The sequence below is a fragment of the Macaca nemestrina genome, chromosome 7, assembly GCF_043159975.1.
Source record: "Macaca nemestrina isolate mMacNem1 chromosome 7, mMacNem.hap1, whole genome shotgun sequence".
Taxonomy (NCBI): domain Eukaryota; kingdom Metazoa; phylum Chordata; class Mammalia; order Primates; family Cercopithecidae; genus Macaca; species Macaca nemestrina.
In genome coordinates, this window is record NC_092131.1 from 130,576,535 (window position 1) to 130,600,589 (window position 24,055).

The 24,055-nt window shown below is 46.2% G+C and overlaps 1 protein-coding gene across 1 annotated transcript in view; it reads right to left on the reverse strand.

Moving 5' to 3' along the window:
• The window catches only part of LOC105487604 (thrombospondin type 1 domain containing 4), a 688,191-nt gene that overhangs the window by 565,559 nt on the left and 98,577 nt on the right, over window positions 1–24,055 (reverse strand). The window contains exon 4 of the mRNA XM_011751093.2: window positions 20,747–21,108. Within this exon, the coding sequence (XP_011749395.2) occupies window positions 20,747–21,108 (362 nt within the window). The remainder of the gene's footprint in view (window positions 1–20,746; window positions 21,109–24,055) is intronic.

The following is a 24,055-nucleotide window of genomic DNA, read 5'->3' on the forward strand; positions in this document are numbered from 1 at the left end:
CTCCACTTTGCTACCTCCACGTGTCACTTCAAAGTCAACACACTCAAGTCTGAATTGACCATCTTTCCTCCACAAAACTGATGCCCTCCAGCTCCTCCCATATTCTCTGTCTCAGTAGTCCTTAAACTTGAACAAGCATCAGACTCAGTTAGAAGACTTGTTACAACAGACTGTTAAGTCCCACCTGCAAAAACTCCGATTCAAGAGGTCTAGGGCAGGGCCTGAGAATCTGCATTTTGAACAAGTTCTCAGGTGATGCCGATGCTCTTGGTCTGTAGGCCACAGCAAGAACCACTGCTCTGTCTTACTCCCAAGTACCACCATCCCCTGAAGACGGCTGGCTCTTCCACTCACCCCTTACCTCTGCATTCCATCCAAACTCCTTGGCTTATCCACTCAACCTATACAGCCTGGCGCCTGTGGTATCTCTTGTCAGCCCTGGCCCTGCATGGACCACCTACACCACACTCCTTGCAGCTCCTCAATAGGCCAAGGGACTTTATTCTCCATGCTTTGACCTATGCTGTTTCCTCCTCCTCAACTGCTTTCTCCAGCACTGTTTCCCAAAATAATGACCTAGTCACCCTTCAGGACTCAGCTGAAGCATTTTGGTGTCAATGAAGTTTTTCCTGGTCCAAACTGCCCTCCAACCCTCTCCTTCAAAGAATTGATGCCCTTCTCTTTTGTCCTTCCACTGGGCTTCATGTAACTGTCACGGCACAATCTTTTATTATGCTTATTGTTTGCATATCTGCCTCAGTTTACCAGACTGCAGGCTCCTTCAGGGCAGGGACTATGTCCTATTTCTCATGTCCCTATAGCCTACTACAATAACTAGCACATAATAGGTGCTCAGTTAATTGACCCTAGAAAAGCTGAAATAACAAACGAATGGCTCAAACCACTATTGCCAAAGCGAGAAAAATCTCCCCTCAGCATTATTGTGCCTGTTTAATTTCTGTTATATGAAATATTACATCTTATTAAAAGACTGTTAAATTATTACAGCCCTGAGGACAAAGCCACCTCCTTCTACATAGGAATAAAAGTCTCATCTATTGTGTGAGAGCATTTCTGGTATCAAACACCTAGAGAAGAGACAGGTCCTTAGAATGGAGGGGGACCCAGCAGGGGCTGAGACTCAGCCTTCATTTTCAAAAGGAGAGAAGAATTAAGAGCTCAAGAGCTGTCAGAGCTGGAAAGCCACCCAGGCAAAGCTGTCAGCAGCCTGCAGCTAGAGCGGGGCTTCCTACCTCTCAGTTTCCAGGACGGAGGGGAGTGGGCAGAGTGACAGCCCTGCCCTCCACAGCCAGGCTGTTTGTGTTTCTTAGGCTCTCCATGTTTATTTCCATCTTGTTTTCCCTTAGAGCCCAGTCAAGTTCCTTTGAGGAGCCCCGCCTCTCTCAGCTGTGCTAACATGAACCCCACATGGACCACAGCACCCTACAGAGCAGCAGCCCCAGGGACTGCCCTCAAGGAACCAGAGGAGTGGAGCCCGAGAACCTCACGGGAAAGCGGAACTCCACGAAAAATGGGAAATGAGGCTGGCCACCCCTGCTCACGTGGAAAGTCTCCTTGCGCTGCTTAACCTTGGAGGTCCTGAGTTGTATAGCATTAAGAGCAGTGGCATTTCAGCCAGCATGGTGGCTCACACCTGTAATCCCAGCACTTTCGGAGGCTGAGGCGGGAGGATCACTTAAGGCCAGGAGTTCCAGAGTTCCAGACCAGCCTGGCCAACACAGCAAAACCCCATCTCTACTAAAAATACAAAAAATTAACCAGGCATGATGGGTGCACACCTGTGGTCCCAGCTACTCGGGAGGCTGAGGCACAAGATTTGCTTGAACTGAGAGGCGGAGGTGGCAGTGAGCTGAGATCATGCCACTGCACGCCAGCCTGGGAAACAGAGCAAGACCCAGTCTCAAAAAAAAAAAAAAAAAAAAAGAGAGCGCAAGGTGGCATTACTTGCATCTTGGTACCTAAGCTGAGCTGCTACATAAACAGAAATAAATTCTTCCATAGGGAAGATGGGAAGGAAGCTCATGAGACGAAAGACTATTTATTGTTGGAGAAGGCTGTTAAGTTAGCGGGGAATCTAAGTCCCCGGGGAATCTAAGTCCCCGTACTAGATTCTGCGGAGAAAATCTAAGATACTACTGGATTTTACTATGTCTAATGAATAATGTCCATGTGGCTTAAAGAGAGCCTTTATGCCACATTTGCATTTGAACTGTTACTACATAGCAAGGCTAAACTCCCAAGGCAAAGTTTTGAGGCAAATTTCCTGGAGACTAAGTATCACAGGGTCCTGGTTACAAATGTGGAGGTCCTGCATCTGAGGGCTGCCTCAGTGCCAGCCTCCGAAATGTGGACAGACACTCCTCTATTTCTCCTGGCATTGAGACAAAGCATTGGCACTTTAAGCTAGGAGGAGGAGGAGGGAGACGTAATTCACAATGACTATCAAGTGAAATGCTTTTGCCAAAATACTTTAGTATGACCACATGTATCTTTTAAAAAGATTTTTATAGACATTAAAACAATACTAGGTGGTAGAAATTATACCTAGGAATTATCCTTCTCAAGTGCTTGTAAGAGCACACACAGACGTGAGTGTGGGGATCCTCACTGCAGCCCTGGGGAGCTGGCAGGACACCTGAAACCACAGCAGGACAGTGATCTGAGGAACTGGCCAGTGCACTTCAGTCGTTCCTTCTTTCCACACAGTTCTTCTAGAATGAGACTGAAGATTATAGCTCCAGAGAAGGGAAGAGTCAAAGATCAGAATGAAGAGAGAAAAGGTTTCTTTTTTTTTTTTTTTTTTTTTGAGACAGTTTCACTCATGTTGCCCAGGCTGCAGTGCAATGGTGTGATCTCGGCTCACCGCAACCTCCACCTCCCGGGTCCCTGGACATGCAGTTCTCCTGCCCAGCCTCCTGATTAGCTGGGATTACAGGCACGTGCCACCACACACAGCTAATTTTTGTATTTTTAGTAGAGATGGGGTTCCACCATGTTGTCCAGGCTGGTCTCGAACTCCTGACCTCGTGATCCGCCTGCCTCAGCCTCACAAAGTGCTAGGATTACAGGTGTGAGCCACCATGCCCAGCGAAAAGGTTTATTTAAATCGGAAAAACTGAGCTTTATCCGTCAAGAGCCAAAGTCTGGAGCACAGCAGGTAGATGTAGAGCTTATACTACAGATTATGAAGAAGTGTTATCACCTTGGAATGACCTTTCTGAACCCAAGGAAATTAAGAGTTTGACTAGCAGGCTGGGTGTGGTGGCTCATACCTGTAATACCAGGACTTTGGGAGGGCAAATGTTCAACTCCTGAGGTCAGGAGTTCAAGACCAGCCTGGCCAACATGGTGAAACCCCATCTCTACTAAAAATACAAAAACTAGCTGGGCGTGGTGGGTATATGTTTGTGGCTGAGGCACAAGAATTGCTTGAATAGGGAAGTGGAGGTTGCAGTGAGCCAAGATCACACCACTGCACTCCAGCCTGGGCGAGTGGAGAGTTTGACTAGCAGGCAGATGAGGGAGGAACCAAAAAGCAGTATTCAGAGATTAGGACAGAATGCAGTGGCCTGGGCTGGGGAGCAATAGAAATCCCAGATGTGTTTAGGGGCCTGAGAACAGAAGGGACTTGCATGCTTTATGGGGAAGCCAGTGTCCAACATGGCACCTGACTAGGATGTGGGAGGGAGGCGTCAAGGTGGAGGGGCCCACCTGAGAGTGGGTGGGCCACCCCTTTGTGGTTCCACAGAGTATGTGGCCCTTGGTGACAAAAGGCAAGGAGGGTATATGCAGATATTTCAGCAGCAGCCACAGCAAGGGTGGAAGGTGAAGCTTGAAGCATGCCCGACAGCTTGCTTCCTTTGCCAAGCCTGCACAGGAGCCCCTCACCTGGGGATCCAGGTCACACCTCCTGGGAAGAGGAGAGGAGAGAGTCCTAACTGAGTTGAACATAAACCCTGAATTGATCATGCTTAACACGGAGTGTCTGAGCATCTGAGTCTCCTGGAATTGGCAAAGTTTTCCTTCAGCAAAAGAAGCAGAGGCTCCTGAACCACATTTAGTTATAGAAAAATAAATTGTGCTCTGCATACCTGAGTGGTGGTTGTAAACTGTAAATCTGAAAGACAATCTAAGTATCCTTAAACAGGAAAATAAGGAGCTAGTTCAATTATGGCGCATTCAGATACTGGAGTACCATGAAGCTGTTTAAAAGAATGAGGCAGCTGTGTATATACTGATATAGAAAGATCTCAAAAACATAGTTAAGTGAAAAAGAATAAGACAGTAAATATACTAAGCTGAGGACACTAAACATGCTTTCATTTGCATGTGGTTTTTTTTTAAAGAAAAAATGTACACAGTATATTAAAAATGTACAAAATATACACAGAATATATTTCTGAATTGATCAAAAGGAAACTCTGGGCAATGATTTCCCCTGGGCAGCAGACCCAGTGAGGTGGAGTTGAAGCAGACTTATTTGTCATTTCTTACCCTTTCATGCTGCTGTGTAAGCAGTGTCAAAAAGAGAAACCAAATCAGTAATCTCAATGCCTAAACATGCAGACATTTCAATTTGGACATAAAATGCCCACTTATAAATACACTGTAAGCCCCAAAGACCAGAGGGACAGAAATAGCTCAGGGACAAAATATTCCTCTGAACTGTCTCCATCAAGAACAGAAAAGTCACATACTCCCAGAAAGATTTTAGATCAGCACAGACCAGCATCAAGCTCATGCCAAGGCAGAAGCTTCTTAGAGTCTGAATATGCTTGACTCTCATAGCCTGTGGGAAGAACAACAATGACTCTATGATAGCTAGTCCAATCTTTTCAGTGATGACAGACACCCCAGTGCATATTCCTAGTGTGGCCAACAACATCCCCACCTGTCAGGTACCCAAGTAAGGAACCTCACACACTTCTGACTTCCCTCTCCACTGGATTTGTCTTTCTAAGCACAGCCCTGGTCATTACTCTGTATTTGAAAGACCCACCTGGCTCATCTCTGCCGAGAATATAAAGTTCAAACCTAGACAGTTTTAGGGCACATTTGGTTTGATATCACATTCCATCCTTCATCATCCGGTTTCAGTCTATCTTCCCAGATTCAACTCCAGTCTTCATCTCCCTCCCCCTGTATCCTGCCCACAACCCTACACTTCCCAACCATCACGAATGACTCACCATTTCCCAAACACACGGGGCTCTTGTGCTGCAAGACTCCCTCCTGAAACCCTACCCTACCTACTTCTGTACTTCCAGGCCCAACATAAACACCAGCGCCCATGTGCTTTCCCCACTGTTAGTACTCTCGGGGGCAGTCTGCACACCCCTTTGCCACATTAGCACTGTACTAGTAAGTTTCATTCTCCAGGGCTACGCTCCCTGTTTCTTAGTGGTGTGTGCCTGATCCCTGAGACTAGCTCTGAGTCTGACATACAGGCATCCCGGGAAGGTATGCTGAAGTGACACATGGGTGGGTCCAGAGCCTCGTTGCTCAGCATCTCTAACGAATGGGTCAATAAAGGCTACTGCTTTGGATTAATTCATAGAGACAAAAAGGCTAGGAGTTTCCACATGCAAGAAGTCAAGGCATCCCCACACATCTGGGTGGGAATTAAAGGGAGCTAGGAAAATTAGATCAGTAGCCAGTGGCTACCTAGAGCGACCTGAGAGCTGAAACTAAAGGGAGGAAAAATGGGAGGGAGCAGCAGCTGAGGACCAGAAACGTGTGTGTTCACCAAGGAGCCGCTTGAGCCAAGGCAAGCTGGGCGGAAGGGAGTGTGCAGCCTCAAGCTGGAAAGAGAGCCCTGTTTTCCTAAAACCCGCCCTGTTCCACTAGATCACCTGCCAAAGGGAGAAAGGATATCATGTGCTAAGTTCAAAGAGGCTGCAAGCAAATGGTTTAGGTTGAGTGCAGATGTCTTCTTAGAAGTTCTAAGACTGAAATTCCTGCCAGGGCTGTTCTGGGTAATAAATTACCTGGTGTCTACAGAAGATAAGAGGTGAAACTCTGACCACTTAGGGAAATAAAAATTAAGATGATGAAAACGAAAGCTTCCCTGGTTGCCTACTGTGCAGCACACAGTGTCACATACGTTAGCTGCAGGTTTGACCAGATCTGCTGCTGCTGCTCCCCACAATGTGCTGAAGATCTGAATTTAAAGGCCAGCATGAGAATCAGCTGACAGGTTTGCTCTGAGTCTTTAGGAAAGAAGGACCCCACAGGCTTATGGGAGATATGGCCACAGGGAGGAATGACAAATGTGTTCCAATAAAGTGAAAAGAAAGAGGTCTTTTCACAGATGGATTCAGGAGCTCTTCCAGGAGTCAAGAGGCAAGTCACCAAGGCAGAGGAAGCAGAAAGGTGGTTTTAGAGCCATTTAGATGTTAAAGGGCTTTTTTTGCACCAGGAAGTCAAGCCTCTAGAAGACCCTATCTTCAGTGACCCACCCATCAGCCTCCCAGGATGTGAGTTCCATGGGGCTGTCCCCCAACACCAGCTGCCAAAATAATACAGAGCAGCAGCCTTAAGAATAAAGGACTCGGGCCTTCTGGGGGAAATGACCCTAGGAGATGATTTAGACTCACACCCCTAGATATTGCCATCAGGTGGCTTCTCTTCCTCTAGGATTGTGTTTGAAAATCAGCCAAGTTTCCGGAAGAACAAGCCAACCACAGTGCTCACGGGTGCTGCTGTGCATCAGAGTGATCCGGGTTTCCAGAACTGACCTTCAGGTGCCTTATTCAGTGTGGGCCCAGAGGAGCGGAATAAGGACAAGTGAGTGGGTGTTCAAGGGAACCAATTTTAGTGCCACAGAAATCAATGGTGGAGAGGCTGCAAGGATGTCACCCACAGTTGAGCAGATTACTCACTGCACAGTGACAGCTGGGAGCTGGAATCCAGTGTGTCCTCCCAGCAGGGAGATGAATGTGACCAGAGGAAGAGGCATCTTTTTGGATTCGCACAAAGGTAAGAAATGAGTCAGTGGAAGTTTAAGAGAGAGATGCTTCCAGCTAAGGCTGAGAGAGTATTAGATAGCTCAGAGCAAAGATGATTTTCTTACCCTATTTTGTGCTGGGCAAGACATCTCTGAAGGTAAAGAGAGTACGAGACCAACAGGGACACAGGTGGTAACACGGGATGGTAGAAAGAGCCCAGGTATTCCATCAGACAGGCCAAATTAGCCACTAATTACCTGTGTCACTGTGGGCAAGTCATTCCACACCCTGTCTCCAGCAGCAAAATGGAGAAAACAATGCCTGCCTCCCCTGGCTGCTGTGCAGATAAACACAATGATTCAGGGAAAGCGCCTAGCACAGGGCTGGGCCCTCAGTGGATGCTCTGTAAACGGTAGTTACCGTGACGGCTGCATTGCCCTGAAGGTAAAAAACACAGAGCCTCCAATGTGATATGTGAGAACTGTTGCAGGGGCAGGTAGCCAAACATGGGACTGAGGAGTACGGAGGCGGCTTTGCATGAAAGAACAGTAAATGCATTCATTTCTCCAGCGTAACTAGGAGAAGCCCTCTTAGGAGTCATGCCTGTTGTTAGTATGGGTTGTAATCTGAACCTGAGTGGCCCTCCAGGACTACGGGGGTTAGAGGAGACCAAATGAGTTTACCTGTGGGGCCCAGTGCCTGGCCAGAGCAGGTGCTAAGCAAATGCGAGCTCTTATCCCCTCTCTCCCAGGGACTGTCAAACAGTGCCTTCTGCCCTAGAGGCTGACCCCCAGCAGGTTGAAGGAACCTGAAGAACTATTTTCAGCAGTAAGTTCTGCTGAATACATTAATACAACAGCAATAATGATTATAACACAACTATACTTCTTGAGCATCTTTTATGTGAAAGGTTCGTGGAGGAAGCAACGGTATTTCTCTCATATTCTGGATGTTTCTCCCAGTCTCAATTTCTATATCACTGCCTATGTACCCACTTACTCTATATCACTTCTATTTCTTTCTTTATTATAGGTATGAAGCATCTCAAGCATAACTATCAATAATGATAATAAGAAGAGGCATAGCTTTCTTCCTTGCATTAGAAGTTATTTAGGTGCAAGTCTGTCACCTTCAGTTCATTAAAGCCAGGAGAGAGCTGTACTCGAGTTTACCCATCCCTAAAAATACTCAGTACAGTGTGTAGTCAGCCATATCCATGAGTTCTGCATCTGTGGATTCAACCAACTGTGGATCAAAAATACTGTGAAAAAACATGGATGGTTGCCTCAATATTGGACATGCATAGACTTTTTTCTTGTCATTATTCCCTAAACAATACAGCACAACTATTTACAAAGTATTTACATTGTATTAGTATCATCTATAATTGAGGAATGATTTAAAGTATAGGAGGATGTGTGTAGGTTATATACAAATACTACACCATTTTATAAAAGGGGCTTGTACATCCTCAGATTTTGGTATCTGCAGGGGAGTCCTGGAATCAATATCAATCCCCACTGGACACCAAGGGACAAATGTATTTAAATAATACATTCTGTATGTAGATGGCTATGCTGTATCAAACACCTGCTAAATGCATTATGTGTGTAATCCCATTTAACCAACACTGCAAACAGCAAAGTAGGCCATTACTTTATTTTATACATGAGGAAACTGAGTCTAAGAGACATTGAAGAACCTGTCCAAGCTAGTAAGTCTGTGTGAACAGATATTAACAAATGTGACTGAATGAATAAAGGCAAGCCTCTAAAGAGCTTAACAATTGCAATACAGCACAGCTTTTAAATACCAAATTCCCATTCACAAAGGATTACAGGGATGGACTATTTCAAGCGAGGACTTACTGTAAATGGGAAAAATTATTGTTTCCCCCCAAATCAAGAAAAGAAACGTTTTCAGCAGTAGCCCACAATGAACTGTGGTCCAATCACTGAGGAAAAGGGCAATCTTAATTAATTGCTACTGGATCCATGTGGCCCATAGGAGAACCAAATGCTTCTGCATGAAAAAAGATTCATGAGGGAAGATAAAATACATTGTGTGCTTGGAAGCTAAACCATAAGTGGGGAAAGGAAGGCTCTGGGGCAAGGCCTGACCTGGCATAAGGGCGAGAATGGAGTTGGGAGCAGGAAGGCAGAATAACTCTGTGTTACAAGCTGGGCCTTAAAGTCAGGTTCTCTGGTCTAAATTCCTGCTCTGCAGCCTACTAGCTACTAGCTATAGGACCCAGAGCTCATCATATTGTCGCTATAAGCACAGAATTCTTCTCATGTTACACAAGACACACTAAAGATAGTTTATGCATAAGGGTCCTATGAGGTTTAGCTCAGAGCCTCCTACAGTGCAGTAGTTTCTGTAGCTGCTGTAACAGGGTACCACAAACTTGGTGATTTAAAACAACAGAAATCTATTATTTTACAGCTCTGGAGGCCAGAAGTTTGAAATCAGCATCACTAGGCTGAAATCAAGGTAGCAGCAGGGCTGTGCTCCTTTCAGAGGCTGTAGGGGAGGATCTGTTTCCCGGCCTCTTCCAGCGTCTGGTGGCTGCCAGCATGCCTTGGCTGTGGCTATATCATTATAGTCTTCCAGAGCTGCATCTTCAAGTCTCTCTCTATTCTGTCTTCACATCAGCCTCCTCATTGTGTGCCTACATATTACATCTCCCTCTGCTTGTCTCTTATAAGGACATTCATAATTTTTCCAAATAAGTTAGCATTTACAGGCTCCAGGACTAGGACCTGCTATCTTTGAGGACTGAGTGGGAGAGGGCAGGGAATTATTCAGCCTACTACAGAGGAAACCATCGATAAACATCAGCTGTCATTGCTCTTAATAGAAATGAGACAAAAGGACTACACATCCAGAAAAGGGCTTATGGATTGACAAGCAAGTGAGGACCTAAAATGTCCTTGAGGGATGTGAGTACTTTATCCTGAGAACCAACAGGGAGACCATGTGTATTACAGGTCAACCACAGCAGGTGTCCCCTAAACCTCACATAAATTACCTGTGTCCACACTGTGGGCTCAGGGTGGCAATGAGAAGAGCAAGGATGTTACAGTCAGGGAACCCTGCACTCAAATCCCATTCCGTTCCTTCCTGGAGCAGGATGCTGGGGACTTCTTTACCTTAGTTCAGTGTCCTCTGTAAACTGGAGCTGGCTGAGGTTCAACTAGTACATGTCAATGATGTGGCACATAGTAGGTCCTGCAAAAATGGCTGTGATTACTATGACTGAATCGACAACACATGCAGGCTCCTGCAGGTAGGATGAGCAAAGGAAACGACAGTAACCCCCACATGTGGGAAACTCCTTCCTCCCATCCTTATATGAAGGCATCGCAGACAGGCACCAGGTGTGCACTGGAGGAAAAGCCTTAGTGGATTCCAGATGCAGAACTGAGATCCCCGTTCTGGGACACACAAATTGTAGTCAGGCTTTTTCCATAGCCCATTGCATCTTTCTTCTGGAACCGGAGTTATGAAGGCCTTGGAGAAAGTTCAATGCAGCATTCTTATGGCGAATGTGATCTTTGTTCTGATAACTAATGAAATACTTCTGACACTTAATGAAATACCGCAATAAATGAACAAGGGCTCTTTGAAGCCTTGTCTGAGATCAGAGTAACTCAAGCTTAAAATCTGGCTCCAATCCTTCCTAACCTACAGGCAGAAATGTACATACCATCAGGCCTAGCTCTGCTACAAACTCTGTTACTGAAAAGGGCTAAGGTTTCTGATTTAGAAATCAAAGCATATTAGAACACCGTTTATCTGCTTAACATCAACAGGTAACTTCTTGTCAAACAATTCAGGGACTAAGTGCTATTCCTGCTTTGAAAGGTAAAAAAAAAAAAAAAAAAAAATTCCCTTGAGGTAGGAAAACGAAAAATGCCAAAAACAAGGAGTATGCATTTCAAACACTTGCATCCGCTTTCTCTGCTGACTACCCAAGATGGCCAGGGAGGTTTTCCAAGGAGTAACACAGATAAGGCCAAAGATTGCCCTTCTTGCTACGTGGTTTCTGCCCCCCTGTAGGTAACAAGACTCCCTGGGTATCGACTTAAGGTCAGGAAATCGGCATGTGGCTTTGTGAAGTTTAATTAACAGCAAGTTTTCCTATCCAGCATCATGAAGAGGCCCGGTCAGCTCTAGGAGCCCCCAGGAAAGAAACAACATATTGCTCCGAAGTTATTACCGATGAAGTGCAAGTAGCCTCCAACAAAGCACAGGAAAGGAGGAGCTGAAAAAACAAAGATTCCTACCTGCAGCCAGGGACAGTTTCCAGGGGAGGTGGGAATGTGTGGGTAAAACTTGTGATCCAGGCCTGATGCAGGCTGAGCTGTTTCAAAACGAATGAACCTTTCAAACACACACACATACATCCATGTGCGCACATGCAAACACACACGCACGTGCTCCTGCACACACATGAACATGGACACACAGACAACAAATTACAGAAAGGGACACACGTCTCTAAATCCCAAAAATTACCTAGTCAATGGTAATAAAACAATCAAGCCATGTTGTTTTTGAATGGTGTCTTATGTTTTTTGAAGTACTTTTACAGCTATTACCTCATTTGACCCTCACAACAAGCCTTGTGTGGTAGGCAGAGGACATATAATTCTTCATATTTTATAGATTACATTGTGATTCCCATAGGTCACCCAGTTAGCAGATGATGGAGCTGAGACAGGAAGTGGGGTCTAATGATTCCCAGCCCAGGGGTTTCTACAAGGCACGAAATAGTGATCCCATCCATGGAAGGGGGCTGTCCAAAAAGAGACTAGCAAAAGGAGGACAGATGTGTGAACAACACTTTTAAGAAAAACTCATGAGACAAAAGTCTGAATGGAGGGATTTGAAGAGGTACAATGTCAGTGCATCTACAGAGAAAAACCATCACATTCCAGAAGCATGTTTGGAAAGGTGTTTGAGGCCCAGCACAGTAGCTCATGCCTGTAATCCCAGTACTCTGGGAGGCCAAGACAAGCAGATCACTTGAGGTCAGGAGTTCGAGACCAACCTGGCCAACACGGTGAAACCCTGTCCCTACTAAAAACAAAGATTTGCCGAGTGTGGTGGTGCGCACCGGTAGTCCCAGCTACTCAGGAGGCTGAGGCAGAAGAATCGTTTGAACCCAGGAGGCAGAGGTTACAGTGAACCAAGACTGTGCCACTGCACTCCTGCCTGGGCAACAGAGCGAGACTCCATCTCAAAAAAGAAAAAGAAAAAGAAAATGTGTTTGAGAGCTGCGTTTCCTAGTCACCTTCTCTTCCCATTACTCTGGGTGGCAGAAAAGATGACAGGAACTTTTAAAACAGCAGTTGGTCTCAATAATGCATCAATAAAAAGCAAGACCCCTTAATGACTAGAATAAGGACCTCTTTACTTTATGAATGTAGAAACTCAGGCCTAGAGAAATGAGGTGACTTGTCCAGGATCAAAGCATTCATAAGAGCTGAGGACTGAACTCTGAACTTGGGGTACAAAACTCTTTATTCTATACTGGCTGCTTTGGGCATTTACTATTTTTAACTTCATTATTGTCACTGTCCTTCATAAACACTTCTAAAGAAGAATGCTTAAGGGTAGGGTGGGGATGCATGGCTTTTCCTCTTCATTTTTCTGGGAAACAGGATCACTAACTTTCCCATAAACAACAACCAGAGTGGATGGGGGAAAGTGGCAGGTGGTCCTGCTGGCACAGAAGTTGTCCTATTGCTTGAGTAATCATAAGACCCCAAAATGTAAGTAGTATTATGGTAGACTGATAATGTCCCCCTTCCCTTCCAAAGATGTCTACATCTTAACCCCCAGAACCTGTAAATGTTACCTTATATGGTAATGGGACTTTGTGTTGATTATTAAATATTTTGTGATGGAGGGTTATCCTGGATTACCTGGGTGGGCCCAGTGTATCACAAGGGTCCTCCTTATAAGTGGGATGTAGGATGAGAAGAGTCAGAGAAGGAGATGAGATTACAGAAGCAAGAGATCAGAGTAATGGGAGGAGAGGCCACCAGCCAATGCATGTAGGCAGCCTCTCAAAGCTGGAGAAGAGAAGGGCACAGTTTCTCCTTGAAGCCCCCAGAAGGAATGCAGTCTGGCTAGCACCTTGACTTCGGCCTTCTGACTTCCAGAACTGTAAGTGAATAAAGTGGTATTTTTTTAAGCAACTAAGTGTGCAGTGAGTTTTCCAACATCAAAGGGAAACTAATACACCTGTTACAAAACTACAGGGTCAAGCCTTAGTCCCCAGACAATTAACCCTGGCTTCCTGGATTGACAGAGATGGGGTGGTGGATGGCATAGCCAAACAGTTTGAAAAGCACAGGGCATTAAGGAGAAATTTAGATGGGCTTTACACTATATACATCATCTCACAGAAAAAAATGTTGGCCATCCGTGTTTATAGGGACTGTCTTACTCTGAGAATTTCGTGTTCAGTCCCCTTAGGACTGCTTTAAAGTTCCTCTCTGGAAAGGAGCCTGTGGACTTCCCCAGTCTCGCCTGGACACTCCCTCATTTACAGCCTGTGCTTCAGCCCCACCAGACCATTTATGAACATGACATGCTCACTCACGCCTCCAGGTCTCCACCCTGACCATTTGCTCTTTGCAGGAAGGCCCTCCTCATTCTTGGGCTCTGCTAAAATCTTTTCTTTTCAAAGCACAGCTCAATTATTCCTCCAAAGCCTTCCCTGGCTCCCCCAGTCCTCCGTTGTCTTCCCCTCTCCTCCCTGGGTACTTGACTTGTAAATGTCTGCTTGTCTTCCTGCTCCACCCCACCAGCACGAGCCACTCAAAGGTAAGGAGCACTTCTTCTCCACTTTGTGTCAGCAAACCACCTCATCCCCCAGCCACACCAAGCCTTTCCCAGCTCTTTCCCATCTTTTCCACCTAAAAAATGCAAACCGATCGTTCAAGAAAGTACCCTCCACCATGAAGTGACCTTGTTCCCCAAGAATTAGTCCCACCTCGCTGCTCCCACAGCCCTCGGCTCATCCCCCAGGTAGAACATTCATCACATTCCCTTAGGTGTTCATACCTGAGCTATTTCCTCATCAGACACGGAGGCTGTGGAAAACCACGCCTCTTTCACCTATCTACCCTTCCTGTGTCGAGCATAGTGCCTGGCCCAAAGCAAACACACAAAAACATTGGCTGAATTCAAATGAAAACAAAACTTTAAACAAGGCAATGTCTATTAAGACCTGAGATCCAGAGGCAGCCTTAACAACAAACAACTATGTGAATGAAGACTTTGCAGGGCCAGCCTCTAACGACAGCGAGCAGTGTTTCCTCTGGGCTTCTGGAGTTCACAGTGGAGCCAGTTTCAGAGTTCCTATATAACATTAAAAGCTTTGGGAATAATTAGAGAAATATTTCATTTTCCATCTCAAAGAGGTGTTAGTTTATCAAATTTAACTAAATTAATGAGTGTTACCTTTCACTTTGAAAAGGGCTTTCTAGAAAAGCAGGTCTGAAAGGAGCAAGACGTCGCACAAGCTTGTGCTCTCTCACTTGCCTTCTGCATGACCTTGAAGGAGATACTTATTCCCTGACCCTTGAGTTTGGCATCCATAAATGAGAACACTACATATCCGTCACATGGGTTGTAATGAAGACAAGATAAAACGCTGCAGGTCAAACAACTGCCAACGTGTCTGGCACGTGGAAGGCATCGAGACGCCTTTACTGAGCACTTAGGAGATACCGTGCTAAGCATGTGGTATGAGTTATCCAACTCACAGCAACTCAGTGAGGTAGGTGTATTATTATTCCCACTAGGAAAAAGTTAAGTAACTTCGGCAGGATACACAGCCAGCAAGTGGCGGGGTCAGATGGAGCATCCAAACCCGTCAATTCCAGAAGCTGCACTCATAACTATCCTGTAGTTTACAGCCTTTCAGGGTGTGTAGCTCCTGTTCTTCTAGATTCTAATAAAGCACTGTATTTCAAAGCCCCAGTCATTGAGAGCTGGCCACAAACTGCTCTTGAAGTGTGGGTCTGCACACCTGGGCAAGAGTTTTCCTTGCCCCACCAGACTCCGTCCCAAAAGGAAATCAGCTCTACAGAAAAACTTCTATAGGAAACTCCTCTGGGAAGTTCCGGGAAGCCCAACCTCCTCAACCTCTTTCTACCCCCAAACACCTGAGGATACGACACACTCCCCTCAGTGGGAACAGGGTCATGATTTTCATAGTCGAGGCTTTCATATCCCAGCCACCCACGACTGTCTCCAGGAGAAGAAAGTGTCAACTGGCACTACCTAGTCCAAATTCATATTTGAAAATCTGAATTAACGCCATCAAATATCCCATTCCCCAGATGCCAGCTGGTTAATGAGTGTGATGAATGACCAGAAAAGCTGGCTAATGTAGGCAAATGTAAGCAAGTCCAGTGGGAAGGAAAGCCTGCCAGATATCAGGCTTTTTAGCATCAGAGAGGTGAAAAAACTCACCTGAAGTCCTCAAATAGGAGAGGGCACTGCTCTCATATCTTCTCTTTTTGGAAGCTGAGTGATACTGACCAACAGACATTTGCAACGCATTTCTGTTAGGTTGTGTACTTGGGTTCTGGGCCACAGGGCATCTTTCTGGATGCCATTTTCTCTAGACATTTTGGGAATGGGAAGAAATCCACCTTGCTTTCAGTGTTATAAAAGGGAAGGTCTTCAAAGGACTTAACAGACATTTTTTCAAAGAAGATACACAAACAGCCAGTAAGTACATAAAAAAAAGTTCAACATCACTAATTATTAGGGAAATGCAAACCAAACTACAATGAGATACCACCCCACACCTATTAAGATGGGCACTATCAAAAAAACGGAAAACAAGTGTGGGTGAGGATGGAATCCTTGTGCACTGTTGTGGGAAGGTAAAACAGTGCAGCTGCTACAGAAAATAGTACGGCAGTTCTTCAAAAATCTAAAAATATGATTACCCTATGATCCAGCAATTCCCCTTCCCAATTTCCACCCAAAAGAACTGAAAATGCCCATGTTAGTAGCAGTGTTATTCACAATTCCTAAAATGTGGAAGCAACCTAAGTGTCCACTGATGGATGAAAGGATAAGCAAAATGTGGTCTATACATGCAACGGAATACTATTCAGCCCTAAAAAGGAATATGCTACAATATGGAATAAACTTTGAGGACATTATGTTGAGTGAAATAAGCCAGTCACAAAAAAGACAAATACATGAGATACTTAAGAGTAGTCAAAATCATAGTGGAAGAAAGTAGAATGGTGGTTGGCTGAGGGCTGGGGTGGGGGAAGGAAGGAATGTGAAGTTATTGTTTCATGGGTACAGTTTCAGTTTTGAAAGATTTTAAAGAGTTCCGTGAATGGATGGTGGTGATGGTAGCACAACAGTATGAATATAGTCAATGTCACTGAACCATATGCTTAAAAATAGTTAAGATGGGCCGGGCGTGGTGGCTCAAGCCTGTAATCTCAACACTCTGGGAGGCCGAGACGGGCGGATCACGAGGTCAGGAGATCGAGACCAGCCTGGCTAACACGGTGAAACCCCGTCTTCACTAAAAAAATACAAAAAACTAGCCGGGCGAAGTGGTGGGCGCCTGTAGTCCCAGCTACTCGGGAGGCTGAGGCAGGAGAATGGCGTAAACCTGGGAGGCGGAGCTTGCAGTGAGCTGAGATCCAGCCACTGCACTCCAGCCTGGGCAACAGAGCGAGACTCCATCTCAAAAAAAAAAAATTAGTTAAGATGGTCTATTTTATGTTACGTGTATTTTAACACAATAAAATTGGAGGAAGAAAAGGTGAAGGGGGGTCCCATAGTAACAGGGGCTCCTTCCAGCACCCTCTAGTCTACAGGTACCCATTTCCAGCAATTGAGGGGGAAGTTGCTCCTACCAGGGAGTATCTTTGATTTCACAGGTGTGAGTTGCCACAATGCGGCGTGCTTTGCAGGAGTCACCTAACACCCTACTTCCCTACTCGCCCCTTGCCCTTCAGCCATCATGGGAACACAGCCTTGGGTCTGGGGTGAAAGATGACTCGGTTGAGTGCCATTATGGAATCTGTTGGCCAAGACCTGAAGGATGAACCTCCTAGCCTGGAACCTCCTCTGCCATTGCCCTAACTAAATCACAGGGGAATGCCACCCTTTGTGGAGGATTTTTCTGAGCAAGCCACGCTAAGAAGGGGCAGAGAGCAGGGAGCACAGACACTAGGGCCTTGGCTGCACCCAGTCTGTGCTGCCCAGAGTCCCGCCCCTCTGAACGGGGAGCTCAGTTCCTGGCTCCATCTTCCTGAGTGGCCCCAGTTAACCTGATCCCTTCTGCTGCACTTGAGTTCTAACTGGAACTCTCTCTAACACACTATCTAGCAACAGCCGTCAGACCTATAATGGGAGTTACAGTGTCCGCTATGAGCACCCACTATGGGCCAGGCAATATGAATGTATTTGATGAGTGTCCGCTATGGGCCAGGCAATATGAATGTATTACTTCATTGAATTACTCAACCCCACAAGATAGGTATTACTATTACTCTCATTTGAAAGATGAAGCCTCTTGAGGCTCAGAGAAGTTTAACTTTCCTAAGCTCTGAATCCTTGGGAGAGCTCCAATGAAGATTGACTTTATTTTTGAGGCTTTTTAGAGCAGGATTTATACTACGTATGTGCTTGTTTTAATGGGACGAACACCTGGTATGGAAGCAAGTGGACTCAAGAAGTTTCCAGATATATTCCAGCTAAGTAAATTCTATTTAGTCATCAAGGGCAGGTTCAAATCCTACCTGCTCTGTGCAGTCTTCCCTGACTGTTCCATTCCACAAGGATTCCTTCTTCCTGAACCCTGGTCATAGCTCTACTGTCTCCCAGGGTGGGCAGTGTTCTGTGGGTTTGCCCTTCTCCACCACCAAAGCGTAAGCCCCCCCCCACAAGAATACAGATTGTGGTTTCTAATTTTTTTTTGAACTCACGTGATGCCTAGGATTAGATGCAAAGAAGATTACCCTGGTTAAAGGAGCTGAACATTGCAAGGAAGAGATGCAGCTCATTCTAAGCCTTCACTATTAAATCCTATCCATTTGTCAAAACAGGGCTCAGACAGCCCAACCTCCAAGCACCTTTTCTGAACACACCGGCTGGAAGTCAGCAGCTTCTTTTTCAGAATACCCATTTCAGTGAAAACAACTTTAGAGCCAGACTCTGGCAGACCTCTTTTGAATTCTAGGGCTGTTGCTTCTCAAGTGGTAATCTTGAGCAAGTCACTTCATTCCTCCCGGCCTCAGTTTCATTGTTTATAAAATGTGAATAATAGTTTCTGCCTCACAGGGTTGTGTAACTGTAAATGTTGTCATGCATTTGAAAGAATGCCTGCACAGAAGGCATGCTTCAACATGGGAGCCCTTGTCACTACTATCTCATCAGACGGCCTTATATTGAAGGCATCTAGATGCGCATCTTTTCCAACCCTCTAGAGTAGTGGTTCTCAAACTCTAGGCTATATCAGAAGCATTTAAAATGAAGATACATAGGACATATAACTGACCTACAAATCAGAATTAGGACTGGGAGATGGCGTAGACTTGGCAACTCTTTTTAACAAGCCACCCACTCCACGGCAAGTGATTCTGATACGTGCTCACTAAACTTTGAAAATTCTGCTAGACAATATTTGATTCCCAAAATCTTTCCCATGGAAACTTGATTCTCCAAAGAGTTTCATCCAGACCAGTGCTTCCCAAACTTGGCTGGAATGGAATCATACCAACATCTGAGGGTGGCCCCTAGAGATTCTGATGCTGGTTTGGAGTGTGATGTGGGTGTCAGGGTTTCTAGAAGATTGGAAAAAAAATTCTAACAGTCAGTCGAGGTTGAAAACCACTGTTCCATTGGATCTTGACCCCAGGTTTCTATACCTCTGAGGCTTCAACCAAAGCAACTCAGATTTTACGAGTGTTGTTACATAAACTAAGCCTCCATCTAAGATTGATTTTGCAGAAAGGATTCTTCTGCTTAAAAAAAAAAAAATAGTAATTTTGCAAACAACTGCTCTAGCCTGTCAGTAAGAGCCATGAGGTCCCCAAACCTGGCTTTTATTCACCTTTGTGTATGTCCCAGGGTCTTACAACATAGTAGATGTTTAATAAATATCTGGTGGAAGGTTGAATAGTTTCATTTGTTATCTGACTCCAATTAACTTTCCTGTTGCCTAGCAGAGCAACCTAACAATTTCTTCAACATCTACACTCCAACAGCCTCTGCCTCAAACCTCAAACCCGAAACACAGAGTGGAGCAGACAGCCATCCTAAAAACATGCTGACATTTCTCCTTGGGGTCAAATATACTATGCAAGTACCTAATGACTGATGAATATAAGCAAATGTGATTTTCATCAGCCGGGAGGAGCATGACATTTGTAGGCAGCACAGGCCTCCCAGGCTAATATTTGGATTATTTCATCAGTAACTGTCAAATCACAAGAGCATGATAAAAACTTGCAGGAACTTCATAGTAAACAGTTTAACTGGCCCCCGTCAATACATTTGAAGAAAAAATTTTCCTGCTGCCAAAACACACAGGCACAATGCCTGCAGCACAGGCCGGTGGCCAACAACAGCCTGATCCTCAGGCAGCTCTTCTAGGTTGTCAACCACAGAGGCTGTCAAGAACCCCCTTTCCTACTCAGGCCCCACCCAAATCCAGCTCTCCATCCCTTCAGCTGGCACCCACAGGAGGATGAGTACTGCAGGGATCTGGGGGTGAGCAGCACCACCTTCAAAATTCAGTGTGTCCACTGGCTCTAGGTCCTCTGATTCCTCATGTGTAACATCTATTTCATCAGGGCTGGACATTAACAGGGCTTGACAAATGAATTATGCATTTCTTAAGCACGGAGAGCACATCTTACACTTTTTGTTCTTGTCCATGTTTGTTTTTTGTTACTGTTTCTGCATTAGTATTCCCCCAGGATCTATCAGGAACCTAGGCACTAAGACACCCAACAAATACTGCGGGATGAATGCGGTGATCTGTTAATATCTGTTGCTTCACTCACTGACAAGCTCTTCTCAGCACCTATATCCCTACCTTTCCCAAGGCACTGCCTACTTTGGCATATTTATGCTTCTTAGAACTATACCACTATTTTGATGGCACTATGCCATTTCTAGAGTTTACATTTTATGGACTCTGAAACAGTTTAGGTCCTTAGACATGTCCTCAAACCAGTGTGTTGACTCAAAAAACTTTGGGGGAAATGTAGTAGAAAAGTTCACAAAATCTGGAAGCCTACAGCTTCGGAGCATTCTAAGACTCCAAACATTCAACTTATCCTAGGATTGGCAACTCATTTCAGCTCTCGGGTTAGATACACGTCTTCTTGTCTTGTGGCCTCAGCTCTAATCCACACAACCTGAGGATCTCTCCTTCTCGGCACCAGGACAGGATTCCCCTCCTGCTTTCACCCCTCTAGAAGGCCTCCCTAAAATTCTTCGTAAGGGCATTCTCAGAATTAGCCTCGCTTTGAAGATTATTCAGAACCACAGAGTGAGGTGGGAGTGGCCTCAACGCTTTACAAGGCTGCAAAATAAATCAAAAGGTGAAAGGAGCTTCGTGGAGCCCAGAGTTCCTTTCCACCTGGCAAAGCAGTGCATTAGTCGCACTGTCTGTGGTGCAGAGCAGCGTCCGAGGCAGGGGCAGGGACAGGGTCAGAAACTGAGACAGGGACAGGGGGAGGGGCACAGGCAAGGGCGTGCTATACCTTCTGTCCGCGGTGACTTCGCGGCCCTGAGGCTGTGGGTGCCGGCTGCCTCGCAGCACGGTGGGGCCCTGGTGGCTGGCGTCCGTGCCGGCCAGGGCTGGCGTCTTGTCGCCGCTCCGGTGTAGTGGCACCGACGTGCGCACGGCCGACACCACGTGGTCCGCGAAGGCGCGCGTGGGGGTGCCAGGCCGCTGGCTGCCGCGCAGGCGGTAGGAGCGGGGCAGGCAGGGCCGCGTCTGCTCCATCACGCCGCCGCTGCAGCTACGCGAACAGGCGGACCAGGGGCCCCAGGCGCCCCACACTCCCGGGGCGCCGCCGCCGCCATCCTCGGGGGCGCCCTCCGCCGCCATCCGCTGCGGGACCTGCGAAGACAGAGGCGGGTTAGGGCACCAGAACACCAATTCTCTCTTCACCCGAAGAAGGCTTTGAGCAGGGTCGACTTATCCATCAGGCACAAGTAGGCACAGTCTGTTTCAAAGATGAGTATTACTACAATCCAGCCTGGCTTAGAGTTGGTTTTTGGAGGAAAGAGGGCTCCGCGAAGGCAAAAATGGCTAGGGCCTGCGAAAGCCATAATGCGGCCCTGGCTTTGGGTGTCACGGCCTTGGAGAGCTCCAAGCGCATGGTGCCCTCACCTCTTATGCGGTTTCATCTTCCGGATTCCAGCCAGAGGGACCGGACTTCCTGCCTTGTGTCTCCCTGACGGAAGGCAAGGAACCGGACACAGTGGTTGAGAGGCCACCGCTTTAGAGCCAGGCTGCCTATGGTTCACATCCCTGCCACCACACTTCCTAGTGTGTCCCGAGTTTGTTCCTTCCGGTGGTTTCGTGGTCTCGCTGACTTAAAGAATGAAGCTGCAGACCTTCACAGTGAGTGTTACAGCTCTTAAAGGTGGTGTCATGGACTTTCTTCTTTTGGGTGAGTTCCTGGTCTCGCTGACTTCAAGAATGAAGTCGCCGACCTTTGCTGTGAGTGTTACAGCTCTCAAAGGTGGCACAGACTCCAACAGTGAGCTACAGCAAGAATTTCTGTGAGGAGTGAAAGAACAAAGCTTCCACAGCATACAAGAGAACCTGAGCGAGCGAGTTGCGCTGCTGGCTGGAGGGGGCGGGGCCCAGCTTTTATTCCCTTACTTGTCCCCGCCCACATCCTGCAGATTGGTCCATTTTACAGAGTGCTGATTGGTCCATTTTACAGAGTGCTGATTGGTGCATATACAATCCTCTAGCTAGACACAGAGCACTGATGGGTGCGTTTTTACAGAGTGCTGTTTGGTGCATTTACAATCCTTTAGCTAGACACAGAGCCCTGATTGGTGTGTTTACAATCCTCTAGCTAGACAGAAAAGTTCCCCAAGTCCCCACTTGACCCAGGAAGTCCAGCTGGCTTCACCTCTCACTGGCAGTGTGACTGGGAAGTTTCTGAATCTCTCTGAGGCTCACTGTGCTTTAAAGATGGATAGTACCAGTACCTATCTTGTAAGCTCTAAGGGGATTTAAGTTAGGCCATCCATGTGCATAGCAAAGAGCGTGGCACTAAACAAATATTTGTTAGTAATGATAATAATGTCCCTGCTGCCATGGTGACTTGGAAGAGGTGAAAAATGTCAGAAGGTTCAAAAGCTCTATCCAAAGACTGATCTATACCCTCATTTAACTGGTCATTTCAGAGACCTACTGTGCCAGGCTCCATGCCAAGAGCAAGCACACTGTAGTTTATTCATTACACAGACATACTCTGAGCACCAGCTGTATGCCAGCACTAAGCCAGGCCCAGAAGACAAGGGGAAACGCACCACAGGTCCACACAAGTGGCTTAGACCCAGCAGCAGATGAGCTCTATGCAGCCAGTACAAGATTGTGGTAGGCTCTTGGAAAGGACTGGCTGTCCTGGCTGGGCAGGGTGAGGGCGGGGAGAATTGAAAAGACCTCAGAAGAGGAAACAGGAGTCACAGTCATAACTGTAATTGTTCACGCACCTACTCGGTGCCAGATTACATAGCTCATCTCAAGAAGAGATCATCCTAGGTAAGCCAGGTGGGCCTTAAATCCAATGACGAGTGCCCTTATAAGACATGGAAGAGAAGACATGGACACAGACACAAAGGCAGTGTGACTCCTGAAGCAGAGATTGGAGTGGTGCAACCACAAGCCAAGGAATGCCTGGAGCCACCAGAAGCTGGAAGAGGCAAGGAAGGATTCTCCCCCTAGTAACTTTGGAAGGAGCGTGGCCCTAGTGACACCGATTTTGAACTGCTGATCTTCAGAATTTCAAGAGAGTAAATGTCTGGTGTTTTAAGCAATCCAGTTTGTGGTAATTCATTCTGGGAGCCCTAGGAAAATAATGGAGTGTGCTTATACTTGGAGAACAGGGAAGGAAAATGGGCCGGCATGGGCCGCACTCCTCCTCTGTGTCCCATGCTGCACAGACTGCACATGTGTGAATGGCCCGGCTCTGCGGCACAGGCAGCACTACCGCCAGTTCCACTTTCCAGGGCCCCTCACCACCCCTAGCCACCCAGAGAGGTTGATGTTATATGGCTCTTTTAGAGGGAAGAAACTGAGAACCTAGGAGACTTTACGACTTGTCCTTGGTCTCAGGCTAGTGCAGGGCACGGACAGGACTAAAATTGTCTCCCGACTCCTGGTCTAGTATTCATTTTTCCCCCTGCTGCATGTGGCCTCCTTGCCTATGTTGTTGCTAGAAAACAGAAGGTTAAAATGAGTAGAAATAAAACCACTTTGATAATTGTTCTAGTGGAAGGATCATTGGGATAAATGAACAAAGGCAGAAATACGTTTCTGGTACATTTGGAGATTTCAGTTATCCACCGCCTCCTGATCTCTCATTAACACAGATAACTAAGACACTGCCCATAATAGCTGGATTAGACATGCAGCTATACTCAAAATCCACTTCCTAGAACTAATCCCACCCTTAATTTAGTTCCTATTGCCAAATTGGGCAAGGTCCCTGGGGGAAGAAAACATGAAACCACATTCCGTCCTATTCTATTCATAATAATTCTCTAATTTATAGTCGAATTATAGTGAGTGACTTGAAATTCCATTTGAGTCCCTGTGGTGGGAAACTAACCACATGCTCCAGAATTGTATTTTTATAGTATGTAGCCAGAAACAAGCAAACAAACAAAAACACAGAAAAAACAGAAAGGAAGGAAGGAGGAGAAACAGAAAGAAAAAGCCAATCCAAGAAAAATATGAGGGAACGAGGGCTTGAGATGCTAGCCTGCTAGTTGCATCGACCTCCCAGGATCCCTCCACTCCTTCCTGATCCTCCTAACGATTC